At 40.3% G+C, this 24612-nt stretch overlaps 1 protein-coding gene across 1 annotated transcript in view; it reads right to left on the reverse strand.

Moving 5' to 3' along the window:
- The window catches only part of LOC148025413 (LOW protein: ammonium transporter 1-like protein), a 76833-nt gene that overhangs the window by 45949 nt on the left and 6272 nt on the right, over nt 1–24612 (reverse strand). The window contains exons 3-5 of the mRNA XM_087692537.1: nt 8817–8876; nt 8623–8670; nt 8401–8530 (exon numbers count right to left, since the gene is read on the reverse strand). Coding sequence (XP_087548663.1) covers nt 8401–8530; nt 8623–8670; nt 8817–8876 — 238 coding nt within the window. The remainder of the gene's footprint in view (nt 1–8400; nt 8531–8622; nt 8671–8816; nt 8877–24612) is intronic.

Consider the following 24612-nt stretch of genomic DNA (forward strand, 5'->3'; position numbering starts at 1 on the left):
CTTAAAGATTTCTCCCCCATAAAATGAACCATTGCAAGGCAAAGGTTGTGGGAGCAAGAACTTGTATGGAATTGGGTTGAAATTTGAAATGGGAATAGGTAAGGAATACTTGCAGCAATGACTCATTGCTTTACAATTTTTATTTCACTTACCATTGGGCAAAATTTTCATTTATGGCAATGAAACAAGAGGCAAACAATTCAATGTCAGGGTTAGGGAAAAATGGATGAGAATTAGAAGCATTGAGAGTGATTATTTCAGTGAATGAAAGAACGTGGATAAGGTAGATGAGGGTAAGCTGCCATGGAGCTACCATAATTATATTGCCATAGTAAGGCCGCCAATGGATATAGTTCCAAATATGGTGGATCCAAGCCAACCACTCTTTGACAAAGCAAAACGGAGTATGCTTACACAATGCAAGGAGTTCTCACCCTCGTATGGTTGTTTGCTTTTGCAAGTTTTCCTCCATTCCAAGGGCTCCATTTCACATTGACGCGATGTAAATGCCAAGGGAAAAATGTCATGCAAAAGAGAAGGAAATGCAAAGTGCAATGGTACCATTTCGGTAGTGCCCTCATTGGGGAATTGTCCACTTGCCCAAGCACCCTTTTACAAGTATAATCATCAAGATACAAACGGATAATGATACAACTACATATGAATCAATGAAGATGGTAACCAAAATCCTCTTAAGCACCAAGAAAGTGAAGCTGCCCCCTCTCACCACCAAATGGTGGAAGGGAAAGCTATGGGAGGCCCCTTTCCCCATCATGCCAATGCCAAAGGGGGAGGGTGGAACTATTGATGAATATAATCAAGAATCAAGTAATTGACCTATTTGGTCAAGATGTTGGCATGGTTATTCGAAGAGGGCATGAACTCACGGTGGATAGTGCCTTGCTCCACCTACTCTTTGGAGGGATAATAGTGGACTGCAACATTTTTCGTTTCGTTGTTGAGGATAGTGTAGCCAGCAAGTGCTATTACACTAGCTATTACAATAGATCATTGTAGGATCCTCAAAAAGAAATTGCAGCTCCACCATCACACTCCTCAAGTAACGGCCTCATTGGTACCATTATACAAGGCCCGAGGGCCCGAGGGCCCAAGATTCAGCCTTAGTTGAAGATGCAACTACAATCTCTTTTTTTCAGCTTGGCATGAGCTTGAATCCAAGCCTAAGGGGAAAATGTAACCGCCATGGAGCATCAGGTATCCAAGTCTTCATCCCACTCAAAATCAGTGTATCCCTACAAGGGCCCTTGATTAAACAAAAAGCCATAAGCATTAGAACAATGAATATAGCTTAACACATGCATACATGGAATCCAATGAGACTACATTGGTGCACTAAAGTACTAGCTAAGGATGGAAATTGCATAGGAGAGATTGTGACACCATTGGCTGTGCACCATGAGGAAAGAACTGACTAGAGTCCTTAGTTAGCTTGACAATAGGGTCTAGTAGGTGACCATTGTTTGTACTTTTGTTGTAACACAAGCAAACCCTCCGAATGTTACACAACCTCCATGTCCAAGAAATAGGAGAGAAGGCCAAGGTCAGTCATCTTGAAACTGAAGCTTAATTGTGCCTTAAGATGTGAAATGGTAGATGAAAATAAGCCCATGATCGATAGATCATCCACATACAACAGCAAATAGTTGACACTCTCTAGCAACAGCAAATAATTGACCCCCTCTAGAATACATCATGTAGAGAGATTTGGATCATAAGGGGAAGAATGAGAGCCATGAGATTTTAAAAAGTTGTTAATTCTATAGAACCAAAAATGAGACATTTGCTTCAGCCCATAAAAAGCTTTCTGCAATTGGAGTACCTTTCCTTCATATCCTCAAATTCAAAACCCTAGTGGCACTTCCTCACCCAAAAAGCCATTTAGAAAGGCTTGTTGACATCCATCTAATGTATTTGGCCTATGTTGAGAGGCCAAGGCAAGTAAGAAGGATGTCAATTGTGCAGTGGGAGCGAAGGTCTCCTCATAGTAATACCATGTTTTTTATTGAAACCAAGGCCACCACGAAAAATTTCACCCCTACAGCATTTCAGCATGAAACATTTCACCCTTGGATAGGTCACAAGTGAAATGCCACATGAAACGTTAGAATAACACATTAATACTACATATATTTAGCACAACTTTAATACCAAGGCCACCACGAAAAATTTCACCCCTACAGCATTTCAGCATGAAACATTTCACCCTTGGATAGGTCACAAGTGAAATGCCACATGAAACGTTAGAATAACACATTTATAATACATATATTTAGCACAATTTTAATAGAAATTCCTTTTCAACCTTTTGGAATGAAACTGATGTATGAAACATTGCATATTGAGACATTTCATTAGTGAAAACGATGACCTTCTCACCTTCAATGTCAGCCTCCAACCAAATAGTGTTCAAAAATGCGAATGAACACTTCAGCCTGCCAAGCCCTAAAAATGACCAAGAGCTTTTAAACTCAATTCTGCAAAACATTGGACTAGACAATTGTCCTGCAGAACATTGGCCTAGACAATTGTCCTACATAGTTCCCATGCAATCCCACACTCTTCCTCTCACACACAAAGAGATTTCTCATGATGAAACTATGAGAATGTTGCTTTCTTTACGACAAAGTTTTCCAAAAAGTGCACTAGGCTGAGATCTCAAAGGAGAATAGAGGATCTCAACCAATAGTCCTATATAACCTATTTTTCGAATATTTAGTTCAAAAATATGAGCATACCTTGCTGTATATGGAGATACATGGCTATTGAAAGGATTCCTATCCCTAGAGGAGAAGATTGCCTAGTGTCCACACTCTATTTTTGCCCTCAATTCATATTCCATGGTTGAAACCTACAATTTCTGTAACAAAAAAGAGAAGAATGATTGTCTTTAAACTTGGGCTGCTCAAAATTAGAGGAAAGAAGCCCCAAATAGTCAAGAAGCTCAAAATAGCCAACTGCTCTTTGCTCAAATTGTGTTTTTTATTAAAGGCAAATTAATGACTTGGTCATTAATCATAAGTGACCCCTCACTGGACTGAACTTGAGCTCAAGGCTTACTTTATAAATCAAGCACCCTAAATGAGCTACTTATTGAGCAAATCTTTCAATGTAACTCAATTCTAAGGTACAAACTTTCAATTCGATGGAAATTTCACATTGCACTTTGTTACTTTTAGCATTTGCCCTGCCCTTGTACCACATATCCTACACACTTATCCATTGCATCCTTGATGTCAAATCCTTTACTATTAGTGTAATGATCACTATACAAAGAGTTAGGGATACCAAAATTAAAGTTTTTTTTAATTAAAAATCTTCATAAAGTTTTATTGAATTATTAAGTTCATCTCTCATTCTAGTGATAGCAACCATACCCAAGTGAAAAAGTAGATGAAAGCTTCATATATTTCATTAAGAAAATACATCCATATATAAGGGAAATATCATCCACAATGAGAAAATAGTATATTATGATCCATTAAGTGATGATATAGATCATTTACCACTCGAGTTAAGTGATGCTGTTAAACCCTAATCTAACAATAGTATCAAAGCATACCTTTTCACCACTACCATCACTACCTAAGCCACCCTTGAGCCCTGCACCTAGCTGCTCTTCTCCTTGCTGGTTTATCAGTCACCATCTGCTTTAGACATGTCATCATTAGCTCATTTACTTTGCACGCCTAGTTGCCCACAAAAGATGCATGCCCTACACAGCCATCTCGCCTATGCAAAGATTTGTTGCCGACAATCCCATGTTGTGTGCCATTGTCATGTCACAACCCCCTCCTACCCTACGTGTCATATCACAGCCTTCGCACCATGCAGCAGCCTCCTTTCCTACCCGATGGGTTGCATTGGCCCAATTAGTCAATCCCTACAATCTCAATCCTTTTGCCAAGCACCGATTTCACTAGCACGTGATTGTTTCTAATAAGTGATTCTGCCCAACACATTCTTTATAAATTTCAAATCTTAATCATTAATAACTTCATCTCCATTGGCACTTGTTCACGCACAACCCCCATCCATGTACAAATTTTGGGGGTTTTGCTACAAGCATCAATTTTTTCCAATTTCTTTAAAATTTTTGGGTTTTTGCTTGAAAACCTCAAAATTTCACTAAAATTTAAATTTTGGAAACTTTTGCATTCAGTGCTTAAAAATTGCTCAATTATGCACCAAAAATTTTAGACTTTTCACACTCAAGCCCAAATTTCACAAAATTTCAGCAAATAAATTTAAGGCTTTTGTGAATTTTTTTCAAATCGGTCATACACAACAGCCAAGGACGCTTGGAATAAGCTTGCTTTGTTGTATCAAGTGTGCAATGAGGCTCATGTAGCCTATTTGTGCAAGTAGCTTGAGATGGAGCACATGACAAAAGGTGATTCTGGGGACAATATTGGCTAGTCTACCTAATACTTATCATGTTTTTGCCACTACACTTCACTTACTTGCAAATGGAGATGCCGAGGCATACACATTTGATGCATTGGTATCATTGTTATTGCAAGAAGAGCAAACAAGGGTGAATTGCTAGCAAGTAAAAAGAGGAAACAATCGGGCACAAGTGTTGCTGAAAACTCAGTAGATATGAGGATGCACTTGCACATTTAGCAAGCTTGGACATTGATCAGTCTTATGCTTTAGTTGTGTGTTGTTCGTATGATCCTTCTCCACATAAACATAGTCTTTCGCTGGCTGAAAATTCCAGCACATGGTCGTTTAATGGAAAAACTTCCATACACATAATGTCCTTTTGTGACTTGTTTGTATCATATGCAAATGTACAAACACAGGAATCTGATGTATGTGCAAATAATGCTTTGTATGCAATCCAAGGTGTTAGCCAAATCCCCATTATTAGAGTAGATGGAAAAACTATTATGCTTGAAAAGGTCTTGTATGTGCCAAGCATTTTAAAAAAATTTCTTTCAATTTCAGCCATTGCATGTGCTGGTTTTGTGGTTAAATTCCACATGGACCGATGCAGTATCTATGATTGTAGAGATGGGGATGCCCTCATTGTCACTAGCACATTATACAATGGACCCTATCAACTTGATTTATATAAAAGAAGAGCATCAAAGGATGCATTACAAGTTAATGTCACCATTGTGGATGACACTAAGTAAGTTATAGCATGCACGGTTTGGTCATCTTAATTATAGCACTTTGATTCGCCTAAAGAGAAATAATATAGTGCTTGATCTCCCTCCATTAAAAGCACCTACTCACAATATATGTGAAAGTTGTATACTTGGCAAAATGCATCATGCTTCCTTCCCAAAGGTGGATCTATCCATACTAATCAGAAATTACAAGTTGTGCATAGTGATGTTTGCGGACCCATGCATGTCAAATCCATTGAAGGATACTTGTACTTTGTACCTTCAGTGTTATAATCAAGCCATGCTCTTGTAGGCCTTCTCTTGTAATTAAGGAAGGTGATGAATGGAAGACAGCTTTTCGCACAAGATATGGACATTTTAAATATATTGTCATGCCATTTGGCCTCACAAATGCTCCATCAATTTTCCAACATATGATGAATGATATCTTTCGAGAATACTTAGACGATTTTATTGTGACCTATTCGGATGACATCTTGATATTTTCCAAGAATCAAGAGAAGCACAAGCATCCCATCAAAATAGTCTTAAATAAATTGTAGAAAATAGACTTGTATGCAAAGCTAGAAAAGTGTTTTCCATCAAAAATTAAAGTTGAGTTTTTGGGATACGTCATTTTCGAAAAGGAAATTTGTATAGACCCTAAGAAGGTACAAACTATTCTAGAATGAAAGATTCCTTCATTTATGCAAGATGTTCAATGCTTTTTGGAATTTGCAAATCTTATTCGTATCTTTATTAAGGATTACTTTGATATTGCTGCCCCTCTCACCAACCTAACTGGAAATGATAAGTTTACATGGGATCAAAACGCTGAACAAGCTTTTCAAAGATTAAAGCAACCCTTCACCTCAATACCCATTCCCATCCATGTAGATCCATTGAAGCCCTTTATCATCATGGAGGCAAATGCCTCAGATTTTGCACACAATCAAGTTCATCTAGTAGCTTTTCACTCGAGAAAATTCTTTGCTGCAAAAATCAACTATGTAATTCATAATAAAGAACTTCTAGCTATAGTGACTCCTTGGAGACATAGTGACACCTACTTAAAGGTGCCCCTTAGAAGCTCACTATCTATACGGATCACAAGAATCTAGAATATTTTATGACTTCTCATGTCTTGAATCATCACCAAGCAACAAGCAAGATCGAGTAGTTTTCAATCCAGATTTGACTTCATTGTTACCTATAGACCTGACCACTAACAAGAAAAGCCAAATGCTTTATCTCGAAAATCCTACCAGGCAGCGAAAGAATGCGATGAAGCCCATGACCAATAGAATTCAGTAATCTTGAAACTTGAGCAATTGAAGTTAAGGGTAACTATTAGCAAAGCCCCAGAAGACTTTAGATTCTTATCGAAGATCAAGAAGGAAATTACCAAAGACTCATTTGCCAAGGACATAAGGAGGCAATTGCAACAAGGCCAAGAATAAACACAAAGACATTGATGGACTGCTCTATTATAAAGGACTTCTCTACATTCCTTCCAATCCTTTGCAAGTGGATATACTCAATAAGAGACATGCTCTCCCCTCAATAGGGCATTTTAGGATTACCAAGATAATCGAGCTCATTTCAAGAGATTTTTTGTGCCCGCAAATGTGAAAACTAGTCAAGGACTTTGTGTGTTTTTATGACATGTGCAATCAAGCTAAAATCCCTCGTCATTGACCTTAGGGCCTTCTTCAACCATTACCTATTCCCAAGGAAACCATGGTCATCCTTATCCATGGACTTCATTGTTGAACTACCTCCTTCCAAAGGGTACTATTCTATCTTGGTGGTGGTTGATCAATTCACAAATATGGCATACTTTATCCCGACGACTAAGACTATCAATGAAGGGACAGCAAGGCTCTTCCTAGAACAGTTATATTCGCACAATGGATTCCTTAATGATATTGCCTGTGATCACATCCCCCAATTTATATCCAAGTTTTGGAAAAGTCTCTTTGAGCCAATCACCCACCACAGAGTGATGAACAAACAAAAAGAGTGAATCAAGCCTTGGAGCCATATCTTAGATGCACAATCAACTATCATCAAGACAATTAGATGGATCTATTACCCCTTGCTAAGTTTGCATACAATAATTCATCCCATGCCTCCACTCAATTCATACCATTCTTTGCTATTTATGGTTAACACCCAAGGATAGACAATCATGTAAGATCACAAGAGAAGAATCCAACTACTACAAACTTAGCTCAACACCTCTTATTCAAAAAGAGTTGCAAGCACAAATCAAACAAGCTCAAGAGAAACATAAGAGAAATGTAGATAAGCTTCCTATGCAACATCCATCATACAAAATTGGAGATCAAGTTTGCTTCCTTGATGTGATCTATGTTCTTCTCATACACCCCAAAAAGTGGATTATCGATGAATTAGGCCCTTCAAGATTCTTGGCCAAGTAAATCCACTCATCTATCGTCCAACTTTCCCAATCCATGAAAATACACCATGTATTCCATGTTTCAATCTTGGAGCTATGTCATATATCCAGTATCCCTAGAAAAATATCAAAGTGATTGCCTCCAATCATAATTGAAGATCACCAAGAATATGAAGTAGAAAAAATCTTGGATTCGAGAATTTCAAGAGGTAAATTACAGTATCTTGTCCATTAGAAGGGCTAGAACGCAAGTAAGTGAACATGGGAACTAGCTTCACATCTTCAAAGGGCCCCTATTAAGGTTCGCGAATTTCATCTTCAACACCCAACCAAGACAAGGCCTATTCAACAACACCACTGCGCCTCATATAACTCAATACTAGAAGAGGGGATGGACTATCATTTGCACGTTCAATAAGCATGCCCATTTCATTCCAGTAAGGAAGAAGATTAAGGCTGCTCATATAGGACAATTATTTTTGCCACATGTAGTTAAGTAACATGGCATGAAGCTGTAAGAAAGCACAAGTCTATTTGTCCAAAAGTAAGACACTTATCTATGCCGAATGTGTGTGATTAAATTTCAAACAGCAAGTATATTGAACCAATGGAAGGCATCTGTTATACCCATTTCAACAAGCACCAATCAATGAGAAATTTCATTTCAACATAAATTTTGGCTCACTAACCAACAACAAATCACGTGTGAAAAGGTACTCCAAGTCTATCTTGTATATAAAACTGCAGGAAGTGTGTCAACTGAGACCCAAAATGAGAAGCCCTTTCAAAAAAGGGCTCAAGCCTCAAGAAAAAACTAGTACCCTTTGCTTTGGATACTACCAGCTCTCATCGCAGAATCAGGAGGTAATGCATATTGTAAAGCATCTGCTGCTGAGGCTGTAGCCTGTGTATCTCCCTTTTCCCATGCCTGGGACAATTGCATCAATATCTCCCCTGCTACATCCCCACACTGTATATGAATAACCATAGACATTACATTACTACAATAATCCAGAAATCCAGTAAATACACTTAAAGAAGGCAATGAATTATGAAACTAACCTCTCGCTGCAAAGGCCCATTAGACAAAGCAAACGCTGCATCTTTCAGCTGCCAGGCAATCAAACATGTTTATGAAAGCACTAGTAAGATTCAGAACCTATATTTAGTACCCAAGACAAGCCAAAGCTGTATTGAAAATATCAAGCAGAATTATGATGTTACTGCCAATTGCAAATTTGCACACTAGGACTAACATCACGTTGTAAATCATTTGGAAGTTGGCTCAAATAATTAGCTGGTAAGACCATGTTTTCCTGCCAAAAGGAAAAAAAATAACAAAGAAAAGGTCAGACATCTAGGACAATTCGAAAATGGCAAAGCTTCAATGACAAACAAAAGTCCCTCCCAAACAAAACACAAGAATCAACCGAGTTGAACATGATTTCAAGTTTCACATACCTTTCAAATCCTAGATTTTTATTGGAACATGCTTGGATAACTTCTTCTATGAGGCTAAACACATGAGCTTTTTGTTAGCTCAATTATGCATGAGCATGGTTGAACTTGCTAAATTATGCCTAAGCTTGCCAAAGGCATGCCGCATTATATAAGCTTCTGCTCTTGTGCAATCCCAACCTGAGCTTGGGTTCTATTTCCATAAGAGTTCTTAATTGAATGCATATCACCAGACCAAGGTCACTTGTGCTGGAGCTTGGGGGTTAGTTCCACCACCAGGTTCAAGGTCAATTGCACTTGAGCTTGCAGGTTACTTCCATCATCAGTCCAAGGTCAATGTTGTAGATGTGAGGAGCAAGAGATAAGAAGGATACCCATTCCGTTGTTTATTTTGACGTATATTATGTATCTGTTTGAGCAGACAGTCCAACATTCAGTATACTTCAAATAGGGTTGAAAGTCAACAAATATTTTCATGAAGGAATGGGAGCATGGACACATCTCCTATGAGGATTTTGGAAGGTGTAGACCATGCATCTACATCTGGGGATGAAAAGGCTTATGTGAGCATGTTTCTGCAAGTCCTTGGAAAGTCATATTGTCTAGATATACAAGGCATTATCCAAGTCTATCTATAAAAAGCTAGGGTTTGTAGACACAAGAAACCTGAAAGGTCAATTTCTTACAACCCATCCATCCACAAGTTTATTCTAGTGTGCCCTTAATGAGTTGTGGTGCAACTTATGCCAAACCAGTGCACCAGCCCATGGTTAAGATAGGATAGAGATGGTGAAAAAGGTGGGTGGGAGTTCAAGCAGCCAGCAAACTGCCAAAGGGCAACATGGACTCTCCTCTTTTTTAACAGTTGGTAATCTCTTTGTTGTATTCTTCATGGTCAATTTTTTGCCAACACACGATATCAGTAGGCAATTTTTTCCCTCTTAAGAGCAAGGGATTTTTTCCCGTGTAAACACCCACTTTGGGTTCACATTAATACTTAGTATTTGTACTTTCTATTCAATCTCACATTAAGTATGCATTACATACAAATTAGTGTATACTATCACTCTATCATTTCCTCATGTTTTCTTCTCAGCCTACCTCGCATCCAACATTTGGCATCGCAGAAAAGTTCTCACCAATTGATTTGAGCTTCCCTCAAGAACATCTTGAATCTTCCACTCGTACCTTTTCTCGTTCTACAATTCCTCATAAATTTCATATAGGTGAAAATTCCCCAAACTACTTCAAACACTGATTCTGGATCTTCAGATAGCACCATTGACTTCCCGAAGATCAACTCACACCAATGTTTGTCAGCCTCCCTTTGCTATTGTTGCACCTGCTGGATATTCTTCTGATCCTGCATCAACAACCAATCCATACCCACAATCAACTGCTCCACCCCATAGGTCCTGACAAAGGTCTCTAAAGCTCAAGGTATTGCTAACCAGCTGCCCATAGACTATCTAGAAGGTGCACTAGCATCTAGCAGAGGATCGCTTGGCTGCTAACTCTTTTGAAATGGAATTTTTGGCTATGTCAAACTTGCTCTCTTGTGTTGAGAAACACCAAGACCAACCAAAATTTAATCACATGGCTCTTTCAAAGCGCCGAATCTCAAATGGCAATTCTTTTCTTTTGCAATCTCATCACAAGATTTATTTCCTGCTCTTTAGACAGAAAAATCTAGACCACCCAGTCTAGTATTTAGAGAGTTGTGGTTGGGCCATCGTCTACCCCTTTGACTCAATCTTTGCTAAGGCAAACTATCCCACTCTAGCACAACCACGTATGAAGATATTATTCCACTTTCTTGTGTTGGGTTTGACTCACACCTACGCTCACAGAGGAGTGTCGGTGATCCACGGTAAGACACTGGGGCACTTTTTACTCTCCCTATGAGAGGTTTTCCCCCCCCAACTATATTATCCTCTATTTTATGTGTTTACATTACTCAGTTTGGTCACTTATCATGTTTTACACCTTTCCAGTGTGGACACACATTAACAACCCTAAGGTTTAAGGGTTGTACTTTGTACTTTCATTACACTCTTGGTAATTGCATTGGGAGTCGTGTTGTGTCTTCACTCTCTCTCTTCACTATCAACTATGTACTCTCCAACTAAGCTTCGATCCTCCATATCCCACATTTGGTATCAGAGCCGTGGGTCAGCTTCAGCTTCCCTCGCGATTGCTACTTCCGCCACCAGCCTAGGTTGAGCGCCTTCCAGCAATCGGAAGCACCGCTTCACCCTAAGATAGATCCATCACCTAGTACCTAGTTGCCAGCCACCTCACCTCCTGGTCTACCAATGCAAGAGTTACCTGCACCTGCTCAGCTCACATGCCCGCCACCTATAGCATGTGTAGGTCCATCCCTTGTCACCCACTACGCTAGTCCCAGTGCCGCCTTCTGGCCAACATCACCAATGCTAGTCCTCGCCACTACCTGAAGCTACTTCATCTATAGCCCACTGCCTGTTAGCTTTGCCCTAGTTCAGGTCACGCCACCTGCCAATCCCTCTGCTAGCTCAACAGTAGTGGTGACAGAGACACATTTTTTTATTTTATTAAAAATTTTGAATTTTGGCAAGGGGCTTTTTGCCCGGGAAATCTCATGACTTGGGACATACTTATTGCAAAGATTCCTTGAAAAGCAAGCAAGAAAATTTGGGGCTTTTCGGTTTCAAGCAAACATTGGCACATGTACGACATGTTCAGTCTGAAATAGACTGAAATTGTGCATTTTGGACGATAAAATTTTGGAGCTTTTGCATTGGTTGTGTTGCTGAGCACTATTTGTGCATTGGACAGCATGTACATTGGACAGTTTTGACAAAGTGTGACACAAATTTGTCAATAACAGCGTGGTGCATGCTGTAATTTTTGGAACTTTCCAGATTTCCAAGTTGTTCCACCTTTAGTTCTTGCTTTTGTGTTCTTTGAAGCAATGATATTTATCATGGCCAATCAAGGACAAAGTGATGTCTTCACATATGTATCCAAGGAGGATAGATTGGATGGCAATAATTATTCTATATGGTCTTTCATGATGAAGAGTGTGTTGATTGCAAAAAATCTTTGGGATTATGTTAGTGGTGAAGAAGTCTATCATAGAGTTGTGGCTCCTCTGGCTCACACTTGAGCAAATGTTTGCTGGAAAATGAAGAAAGAGCTTGAGAATGTGAAGATGGATGAAGGTAATGCCATGCAAGATCATCTTAACAAAATTTGATTTGTGTGAGCAGTTAATGAATGTAGATGAGTATTATTCAGATACACAATTGATCTCTACTACTATGATTTCTTTGTTGTCCTCTTATTTGGCCTTTCATCAGCCCTAAATCTCACCATGAGAATTTTCCTCAGCCACTTACCTTTCTTTAGTTAGTTAGTTTGCTCCTAGAAGAAGAGCAAACAAGAAAGAACAGTGAGGTGGATGTTATAGCCTCTAAACAAGCTGCTATGGCAAGGCTAAAGGGCAAGGACAGCTAGTCTAAAAATGCTCCGCAAAGTTCTAGAAGTTCAGGTACTTCACAGAGCAACAAAAAACAAGGGGCACACAAGCCAAGGAGGGCAAGTACCACTATTGTAAGAAGCTAAGTCGTTACATCACAGAATGTAAAAAGCACATTGCCAAGGAGAAGAAGGAGTCAAGGATGTCTGTTTTTTATGCACCTTCTATTGCTACAGAGTCCGCATCTTTTGTTATAGACTATGACTACTGTTTTTACGCTTGCAGTTATGACTCTTCTTGGGCCGATAGAGCATTTAGCTCTATTGAGGATACTAGCACTTGGTTCTTTAACAGTGGTGCTTCTAAGCACATTACATCTTGCAGGGATTTGTTTTGCTCTGTTATTGCAGTTCCTATTGTGGCAAGTCTGTGCAGTGTGCCAACTATGTATCATACCTTGTTAGAGATATTGGAGAGATTGTCTTGAAAGCCATTGATGGCTCTACTCTCTGCTTATGGGATGTATTATATGTGCCAAGAATAAAGAAGAATTTGTTGTCCATTTCTTCTTTAGCAAAGTGTGGTATGCATGTCACATTTGATGATGACAAACATATGGTCAGGGATAAAGAATTCTTGAATTTGGTTTTGACTGGCATATTATGTCATGGACTCTACCAGTTAGATGCCTATTCGATTGATCAGTCAGTCTATTTAGAATCTACTCTTACTCTTGCTATGTCACAAGCAGAGCTGTGGCATGCTCACATGGTGTCGACATGGGCATGTCAACTATGGCAGTTCGATGCTTATGCAGCGTACTCACATGCTAGATGGCTTACCTCTCTTGGAGAGACCTCCTAAACATATTTGTGAGCGATGCATTTTGGGAAAAATGCATTGACTCTCGTTTCCTCATGATGTTGCTTTTAAGGCAACAGTCAAATTACAGATTGTGCATTCAGATGTATGTGGACCTATGCAGACGAAGTCATTGCGTGGATATTATTATTTCGTCACTGTCATTCATGACTTAACTCATTCTTGTTGGGTCTACTCATTGGTGAAAAAGTCAGAGGTGTATGATGCATTCTTGGCTTTTGTTACACTTGCTAAAAATCACTCTGGTTGCACGATTAAGACTCTCCGTTCAAACCGAGGGAGGGAATACATATCTTCCTTTTGCTGAATAATTTTTTGAAGCAAAAAGGCATTGTCCATCAATATACTACTGCATATACTCCACAGCAAAATGGGATTGCAAAAAGGAAGAAATGGTCACTCGTGGAGATGGATAGATGTATGCTGAAAGCTAAGAGTTTGCCGCATGGCTTTTGGATGGAAGCAATTATATGTGCTTGTCATATTTTGAACAGATGCCCTACTAAGACATTAAAAAATGTTACGTCTTTTGAGGCTTGGAACAACCAGAAACCTTCAATTGGCCATTTTCATACTTTTGGGTATCTTGTGTATGCTAATATTCCCAAAGTACTGAGAAAGAAGTTGGACACAAGGCTGTCAAATGCATTTTTATGGGGTATAACAATGAGAGCAAAGAATATATATAATCCTGTTTCCAAGAAAGTCTTTGTCGATAGGGATGTGATTTTTCATGAAAAATCAGAATTATCCCTTGCTGGTTTTGATACATATTAGACTGCAAATGATGTGTTTGAAGGGCTACTGCCCATTTCTTTTGGTGACATAGCTAGAGTTTCAGTAAATGAACACAGCGTTCAGCCAATTGCTCCATTGAGCAATGCAGAAATTCACCCTATGGCTGATCTGAATATTCAATAAGATGCTGAATTTGAGGTTCAACAGGAGCTTGTACATAATCAAGAAGCTAGGCACATACCTAGATGGTTCCTGGAGACTATAAAGATAGTCATTTGGATGCTCCTATTGCTCGTCGTACTAGAAGACAAGCTCATTTGCATGATCATGCTAATACAATGGAGTTTGTTATGGTAACACACACACTTGATGATGAGGAGCTTGAATATTTTGAGGATGCACAACAAAGTGTGCATTGGATGGCAACAATGCAAGCTGAATTTGATCCTATCATAAAGAATCAAACATGGGATTTAGTGACATTGCCTGTTGGAAACAAAGCCATTGGCACAAAGTGGGTCTATAAGCTGAAAAGAAAAGCAAATGGATCCATTGCTAAGCAAGCTGAAAAAGGCTTTGTATGGTTTGAGGCAAGCTCCACGAGCTTGGTATGCAAAAATTGATGCCTTTTTTCTCAACCAAGGGTTCATTACCAGCCCATCAAAGTCTACTATTTACGTATGCAAAGAGAGGGATCCTTGCTGGTCATATATCTTTATGTAGATGATCTTCTACTCACAGGTAAACATGCTGATCAAATTTCAACATTCCAAAAAAAATTACAACAAACTTTTGAAATGTCAAATTTGGCGCCTTTGCATTACTATTTGGGCATCAATTCATTCATGATGCTAGAGGCATTGGATTGTCACAATCCACATATATTGGTAGACTCCTTGAGAGGCTTGGCTTACAGGATTGCAAGCCAGTTAGCACACCGATGGAGATTGGACTCAAGCTGTCCTTACATGATGACAATGATTTGTTTGACATCCATACATATGCTCCAACAATTGGATGTCTCATTTATTTATGCAACACAAGGCTAGATATTAAGTTTGCAATTTTAGCCCTAAGCAGATATATGCATAGCCCACACATGTCACATTGGCAAGCTGTGAAGCGTGTTTTTCATTACTTGTAGGATGCTACGACTCTTGGATTGCTTTATACCAAGGGGAGACCACAGTAATTACATGCTTACAGTGGTTCAGATTGGGCTGGTGATTTTGATTCGCATCACTCTACGAATGGAAAATGTTTCTTCCTTGACTCATCTTGCATCTCTTGGCTTAGCAAGTAACAATCCACTATTGCTACATCATCTTGTGAAGCTGAATATAAGGCAACTTTCACTACCACAGTTGAATGTGTATGGTTGAGAGGTTTGTTGGCTGATATTGATGTATCTATCGTAGAGCCTACTCCTTTGTTTACCGACAATCAGAGTGCCATTGCAGTGGCATAGAACCCAATGTTTCATGCACACACGAAACACATAGAGATCCACTATCACTTTGTCAGAGAGAGGCTACATGCAAGAGATATCAGCCTTGTCTATTGTCCTACCACTAGTAATGTGGCAAACATCTTCACCAAAGCTCTTCCTCGTGACATATTCAAAGCATTTCGCAATGCTTTAAATTTGATCTCCTTTGGTGGATGATCCTTGTATGCCGATCACTTTTCACTCCAAGGGGGTTTGTTGGGTTTGACTCATGCCTACATTCACAAAGAAGTGTCGGTGATCCATGGTAGGATACTGGGGCACTTTTTACTCTCCCTATGAGAGGTCTTTTCCCCCAATTCTATTATCTTCTATTTTATGTGCTTATGTTGCACAATTCAATCACTTATCGTGTTTTATACCTTTTGAGTGTGAACACACATTAACAACCCTAAAGTTTAAGGGTTATACTTTGTACTTTCATTACACTCTTGGTAATTGCATTGAAAGTCGTGCTGTGTCTTCGCTCTCTCACTCTTCACTATCAATTGATTACTCTTCAGCTGAGCTTCGATCCTCCATACCCACATCTTATATTTCAAGGCTGTTGGCACAATTGGGCCATCTAGAATGCATTCGTTTTTTACTCGACCTCTGGTGTCCAGGGGTATATTGCTAGGCTCAAGGGTCTTATACATTGGCAATTAGATCTCATTCAACATGCTGACCTTCTTCCTAGGGAGGACTTGGTTCCTTGGTATACAGCAATTTCTTTTGTCTCTTTGTCATGACTTTTGTATTCCTCATGTGATTGGATATAACATAACTACTCATTACGAAAACGAGAGAGAGAGAGAGAGATTCTCCACCCACGCACAACTTTTAAATCTACGGCAAGTATAAATGTAGTAGAATCCCCAAGTAAGGGCCATTATGTGGCAAGGTAGTCAATGACAAGGGAAACACCTGTAATCCAAGAAAGCAAGGAACACACAAGAATAGTAGACAAGATGATAGCTAAGGGTGCCTAAAACTCTTCCTTGGGAAGAACCACTAGCTCTATATCCATGCTTGTGAGAATGCAAAGGCGGTGCCTGATATTCAACTTCCAAAAAGAAGACTATCCCCATCTCTATGTTGGACAAGATATAGAGGTGCAACCACCAAGTCATGGCTGAAACATCGAAGGATCCAATCTAGGTAGAGCCTTTAGATCCTAAGTAATCCATAGGTGAGATGGCAACTCACAGCCAACTACCCCATCTAAGGGAAGATGAACAATGAAAAGGCTTTTCACCAAGATCTGTGAAGAACTACACGATGAGTAATGACCCCCTCTGAAACAGGAGGAAGAAGATCCGGCTCTCCCCTTTGAAAAAGATAGGGAATCCAAAAACTCATGAATTAAGACCTTCAAAGTGCCTAATGACAAGGAAATGATCACCACAAGTGCCAAAGAAGGTATTTGAGGTTGTGATAGAAAAGAGGCCTAAAAACTCCCAAAGGTGTCCTAAATCTACATGGAAGAGTGATAGGAGGAAGAGGTATCTAAGATCCAATCACAAAGTGAGAAAGGGGTATCACAAATGATCTCCTCAATGCCCTCACTAGAGTTGGATCCATGGAGTCATACGAGGAAGTGGAAATGTGCAGCTCCTGTGGAGCCACAGGTACGGGTCAGCAATCTCTATCTCTTGATTGAGGTCTTGGAAGCTATTGTACTCGAAATTAGGTGAGGGAAACCCCCATATCTCGTTGCAATGGTCTTTAGGACTTATCACCTCAGAAGGTCTCACTGCCTCCCTTTTTTTTGCAAGGGCTTAGTGCACATTGTATACTCTTATTGCCTTAAGCATAGAATGCAAACCTCTGATACAATGGAACAAATGTCAAGATTCCATGTCTCGAGGACCAATACTAAGCATTAAAGTGAGTAGCATTTGAGTCAATGACGTTAATCAAAGCTAGGATATGACTACACTACTATCCTATGGCTAATTAGGCCGCAGCACTAATGAAAGGAATGCTCTAAGACCTTATAAGGTCTTAGAAGACTCCTTTTGCTTGCAAGGGCTTAGTGCGTGTTGTATACTCTTATTGCCTTGAGCATAGAATGCTAATCATTGAAACAATGGAATCATCTTTAGGGCCAATACTGAGGTGAAGTCGATAATGTTAATCAAAGCCAAGAAATGACTGCAATACTGTCCTACCTGATTAGGCAGCAGCACTGGTGAAGGGAATGCTCTATAGAGGGAGCAAATATGGTCCTTCAAGCAAGGGGATATCGAAGAAGAGACAAGGTGACGAATGACAACAATAGAGGGAGAAAAACACAATCCTTAGGAGCTGTCAATGATACAATGGAATGAACCTCAAGGTTCTGTGTCTCTAGGACCAATACTGGTGAGTAGCATTTGAGTCAATGACATTGATCAAAGCTGGGAGATGACTACACTACTGTGCTGGCTGATCAGGCAACAGCTCTTGTGAAGGAAATGCTCTGTACAGGAAGCAAGGTGTTGTCCTCTAGGAAAGGGGATGTCGAAGAAGACACCAGGTGACAAGTAGAGGGAGGAAAATGCAGTCTTTAGGATGATGATGAGAAGCTGTTCTGATGATTATCGCAGCAGTGTAGAGTGACCAGGATCATAAACACAGCTCAGAAAAGGTAGAGATGATGTCAGCATTCCGAGCAGGGGCTGGAGGCCTATTCTGAACAAAACACAGAGATTGTTAGGTGAAAGATGACCTCAGCATCTTAATGACCAGCAAACTAAGGAGCAGGCAGGCCTGTCTGCTCACCATAGTGCAGCAAAAAGGACATCGCCTACTGGAATAAGTCCACCTAACTGCATGCAGCCTGCATACTGATAAGGACCATACCTACCTCAATTTAACCAATAAGATGATGAAACAATGTGACAAAGGTGCCGATATAAGAGTCAAGAGATTTTGAATGTGCTCCCTGTGAATAAGAGCTCAAATTTGAATTTGATGGATGTGCTTTACCATAGGTAAGGAGCTAATTAAGAGGTAATTTGAGGGTAATTCTAAGAAGCAATTGAACCTTAGAAAATGTAACATCCATGCATTCTTCCCCCTCATAACACTCTCCCCCACCCTCAGGTGCAACCTTTTGCCAATCTCCAAAAAGCCAAAAAAAAAGAGAGAAGTAAATATATTTTTAAAATAGAGAATTGACACAGGGCTGATTGATGAGTCGACTGCCACAATCCACGCCCCCCCCCCCCCCCCCCCCCCGAAAACATGTCCCCCCCTTATCCCCCCACAGGAACTGTTGCCAGTATGAAAAGAACCACCAAAAGGGGTTGCTATCAGCTGCAATGATGCCGCTACACTATGGAACTGGTTTGTAGTTGAGGGAGATGAATGCAAGGCTGATGAAGATGGTTGCCAGACTGAGGCAGCACATGAGAAAGATCCACGAACTGAGATGTTCTCAGTATCAAGATCTGGAAAGCACAATAAAGTCTCTTTAGGGCTATTAATGAAGCCCAAAATTAGGAACTACTGCAATACAATTATGTTAATCTAATGACGTTGGTTGCTCAACATGCCTTGGCCTCTTTGGGGTGGGACCTTGGGTCAAACTAAGAGCATGCTTTTGATTTCCTTCTTTCACCCTTTTTGGGCCTGAGAACGAGTGTTAAGTACCCTAAAAATTGCCTCATATTATCAAATTATTTTTGCATTTTTCTGGCTCACAAAACAATCCCAAAAGGATCTATTTCATTGAGTATGAGTTTCTAGAACTTTAGTGGGACAACTGGCTTAGAAAGTTCTACAAAAGGGAATTACTACCATTGCCACTATCATCATGCCAACTCCCCTACCTCTCCATGCTGCCATTTTCATCATCACTATCATCATGGCCATCATCATCCTCTCTCTCCTATATAAGCTGCCACATTGCTGCCCATTAGTCCAAGAGCTGCAGCCCTTGTTTCCTTTGATATATTGCAGCCATTGCCCACCTTCTTTTGCAAATTGCTAACATCACTCTGCTGCATTTTCCTTTTCTCATCATTCCTCCCTCCAAACTCTATTGCCCTTTGATTGTGCTGTGTATGTTGTTCCAGCCACCCACACTACTAAATTTTCTACTTCTAGTCTTACCCTTGCTATCATTCAGCTGTCCACCCTCATCAGTTTACAAACAAATCAGCCATTTCCACCCTGCTGTGTTTGGCCTCTACATTCTTCATCCTCTTCTACAAAGTTGTGTTTTGGTCTTCTATTTTGTGCTGATGGTTAATTCATTCTACATCAGCATCGGCATCAAGCATGGGTTGTTTGCTATGATCGGGAGTTGTTCCTCCAGAGTATGACACTCTCACTCTCCCTCCACATGTTCCCATGTGAGACAATGACTCTTGGACAGCCCTTTGCTCCTTGAGCGTTTGTTGTATCATATCTCACATAGTCACTTTGTTTCATTGAGGTTTTTATTCAGCATTCTTCATTTGTATTTTGTCTAAGTTCATTGTCCATACATCTCTATGTTTCCTTTGCAAACCCTAAGCATCCTCACACTACCTATTGTGGCTAAGGCCCTTTATCAAAGGATGACTTTCATGCAAAAAATTTGGAGCCTTCTAGATACTCTAGACTTGCTCTAAAGTCATCCCTATGGTCAATTTTGTTGGGTTACACGACGATAGTGCACTTAAATGAGTGCACGGTTGCAACTACATGGGTTACACATTAATCTCCTTTGGCCTCAACAATACAGCCTACATTCTCCTTTCCTAGAGCTCAACCAAGACAAGCTCAATAGGATCATCGAGAGAGATATCATTCAACTACATATAGCTAGGGCATGGGTCACATCTAACGAGCCGCTAGGGACAAAGATGGGTTTCTATCAAGACCATATTCTTGATCCGTCCTTTGTAGTTCGCTCAAGGTACACATACACAATCTCATAATGTACAATGTGCCATCATTCAACTGGGCATATCCTCACACCAATTGAGGATAGCGACCAATCACAAAGCACTTGATTCCCTCCTCCCTAACGATTGGATTGCCCAACTATGTCAATTTGAGGTGTAGACTGAGGAATGCTACATATGTAGGTGCATAATTTGAACTCAAAGAGGTCATGGAGGTCACCTTCCCCAAAATCCATGAACGAACTGAAATCCGGTGACGAGTCAACAAGGACCAGACACGGAAAACAAAACTCCAAATCTATTTTGCAATAGGGCAAGAGACAAAAAGATGAAGCATTGTCTCATCACATATAGTACAGAAGATGCATCGCCCACCATATAGCAGAGATCTTACAAGCACGCAGCACATTCCCAATAAGAAGAGCCACAATAAGTAGCCTCCACATAAACACTTTTCCTTGATACGGAACCTTAGATTTCCAGAGCTCGATGAATCTGTCTTGCCACTTCTTTTTGCTTTTCCGAATGTGCCATACTTTATTTGCCTTGTCTGTGACCCATCTCTTGGCCTCTACCGTCTCATGATATATCTAATTGGCCGACCTTTTCTCGAAAGCATCAGGAATCACAAACATCCAATCACGCCAGGGAGACAAAAGCTGTAATGTAGGCAAAGGATAGTAGCTTATAATTTTGTCATGTATTGCCGACCAAATAAGATGATACCCTCTAGGCACCCGAAAGTGCTAGCGAATGCGCCGAAATGAATAAAGACAGGCCTGTCTTGGAACGACACCATGCTAGACTGACTGCAACTCCAACCGAGCCATGTAGTTAAACTTGTCTCTCTGCAGATCTTTGTCAGGCCATCCAATAACCTGGAAGAGACCAGTACTTCGCCTAGGAGAGAATTCTCCTCCTTGCGAGAATCCGAGGGGCGCTAAACTGAAAAACGTAACATCGCCTACCAAGATGCAATCATATGGGCAAGGAGAAAAGACTGAGAGACCTTAATAGATCTTGTGGAGTTAAGCACATGCCACCAAGAAGCATGAATAACCGTGCTGCCATGAGAAATGCCAGTCTTTTCTATAAAGCATTTTGCTATATCTGTCCAGGGATGAGACTGTAGACAAAGAGCCTACAGAAAAGCTACCCTCAAAGCAGCCATATGAAAATTAACATCCAATAGAGCTGCTCCCCCCATCCTTTTAGGAGTAGTCACATGTTGCCATGAAATCCACACCTGACCCAGGAGATTACCTTTCTTCTTCCATAACATGAATCTGATAGGTTGGACCAATGCCAATAGGGACTTCTTAGTCTAAGGAAGCAAAGGCAAGAAAAAGGAAATCATGCTAATCATAATGCATTGTGCAACTTTTAAGTCTCACATGGAGAGGTCAGTCTTGTGACTTCCAGTTCATAAATCGATCATGAATACGAGATGCCATCCAATCCAACAAGGCACGAGGAGCCACCTCCACCCCAATAGGATAACCCAAATGCCTAGTTATATTCCCCTTGGAAATCACAATACCATTCCAACCCAAAGCCTGCAAATCATTTTCCATACAAGAGATCAAAGTGGATTTTTGAGCATTAATATGGAGTCCTGATGCCATAGCAAAAAGTTTCCATGCAACCATTGCTCGATTAACATTAGAGCGATCAGCCTTAAGAAACATAAAGGAATTATCTGCCAAAGATTGACCCGCAAGTTGGGCCCCACTGGGAAGAGACAAACCAATTAACTCACCTTTATTGGCCAACTTATCCAACAAAAAAAGCATCGGGTGAGTAACCAATGCAAATAACAAAGGACTGAGAGGGTAGCCTTAACAAAGAGAGCGGGATAAGGTAATTTCATCAATGATACCTCCATTAAGCGCAATACAGGCTACTGCCCCCTGACCAATAGTATCCACAAGAGAAACCATACATGGCCCAAAACCCATGGTGAGCATCAGCTGCCTCGAGAAAGACCAACTTACATGATCAAATGCCTTCTTAATATCAAGTTGAAGTATGACCACCTGTTGGCCTGAAGCTTTTGCAAAGTCAATTCCCAATTGAACATTCAAAATGTTATGCATTATATTCCAACCCTTAATGAAACCGTATTGGCGAGGATGAACAAAATGCGAAAATACTTTCTACAATCTAATAGCAATGATTTTCAAAAAGATTTAGTATAACGAGCCCATAACAGAAATGGGTCTCCATTGTTTCAAAGAAGTAGGAGAGGGAACCTTGGGCAATAACCGAAAGACTGCAATCTTCCAATCTGAAGGCATGACACCGGAATTCCAAACTTGCTGACACATGTGAGTCAACGGGTCCTTAAGTTGCTCAACATTGGTTGAAAACAACTCTTTAGGAAGCCCATCCCAACTAGGGATTTTTCTTTTTGGCAAATGGGACAGTACCTCTTCCACTTCATCCTCTAAAATATCCGCCTCCATTAAAGCTACCCGTTCTGGCTAAATCTGATTTATAACCAAATCACAAATGTATCTGCGAGCAGAGTAAACAACGTCTGACAAAATCTCTTGGGGGCCCAATAAAGATTTATAAAAATCTACACACATCTTAATAATGCAAGCACGTTCTGTCACCATAATACCTTATTCATTCTTCAAACGCACAATATTTTCCGGAGCATATTTCTGACGTAATCGAGAAAAGAACTTGTGAGATTGACAGTTGTTATATTGCAAAGCCTCTGCTCTAGACAGCAATTTGAATTCAGCATATTCCTGTTCCTGTAAAGATTGAACTCGGCCTTTCAACCATTCAATGCCTGTCAGCAACTCATCTGTAGAATTCCCCAACTGACATAAAGAAAAAGAACGGGCCAACAAAGATTGTGCATGCAGCAATTCAGCGCGTAAAATGAAAGAATGTTGAATACCAAACTGTCGAGATAACATACGCACATTATGCCTAAAAACAAGCCATGCTTCCAATCCTTCTAATAGGAGCTTGGAGCGAAAGGAATCAATTATTCACTGAATACATTCCAGAAACTGATTTTGTAGGAGAAAGGATCGATTGAAATGAAGGGGTAGGCAAGCCAAGAGAGCCTTATAGGCATGAACAGGTTGATGTGCCATTTCCAAGATCAAAGGATGGTGATCAGACAAAACATACTTTCGCTCTATCCACATATCAAGGACTACAGGGAGAAAAGAATCACTTTGACAAACATAGATCCTATCCGGTCTGGCCCATGTGTTTGGATGCTGAAGAGAACAATAAGTACATCCTGAATGTGAGGGATGCAACCAAGACCACATGTCCTGTTTCAAAGACTCGGCTGCAAAAGAATCCCAAGTCTGATGCTCAAGACCATCCATAACGGAGTGTTGAGAAGCCGTCTGATCCATAGATATACAGGCATTGAAATCACCAATTACAAAGCCTTGACGAGCCATAGCAAGGCAATGCACGTCATCCCAAAGCTAACGATAATCACGAGAAGCAGAAGGAGCATACACACCCACCAGCCATAAAGCTTCTCCCTCGTATTGGATTTCCAAAATCATGAATCTGCCTCTATGATCCTGAGAAATCAAAGATGGTTGCAATGAAGATTTGACGGCCAACATTGTTCAAAGTCAGAGAAGGGTTGGAGCTAACATGGTGAGGAGCTGAGAGCTCTCACTCATATCTTCCATTATCATTAACACAACTGAAAATGATTGTTTACAACCTAAGGTCTCAAGGACCATTCACACCAAACAACTAAGTTCTAAGCACGGACTTATTTAATGTCTGCATCATGTAGTACAGCTGGACAACTCAAGGGCCGGGTACAGTCATACCAAAGACAGAAAGATGAGCTGAAAGTCTAACACTCTCCCTCAAGCTCAAGACAGCATCTGTACACCAAGCAATTATCTAAAAACACTGAACTTATCTTTACCCAAAGACTTGGTAAGGATATCCGCAACCTATTCATCAGTCTTCACATGCATGAGATCAACTCTCCTTGCAAGAACCATCTCTCTGATAAAGTGGTAGTGTACCTCAATGTGTTTTGTCCTAGCATGGTATATTGAATTCATGGCCATGAGTATACTACTAAGATTATCACATAGCAGAATCACTGCAGCATCTACCTGTATGTCTAAATCAACCATAAG

The sequence above is a fragment of the Lygodium microphyllum genome, chromosome 14, assembly GCF_053477565.2.
Source record: "Lygodium microphyllum isolate KBCC chromosome 14, Lygodium_microphyllum_v1.1.10, whole genome shotgun sequence".
Classification (NCBI taxonomy): Eukaryota; Viridiplantae; Streptophyta; class Polypodiopsida; order Schizaeales; family Lygodiaceae; genus Lygodium; species Lygodium microphyllum.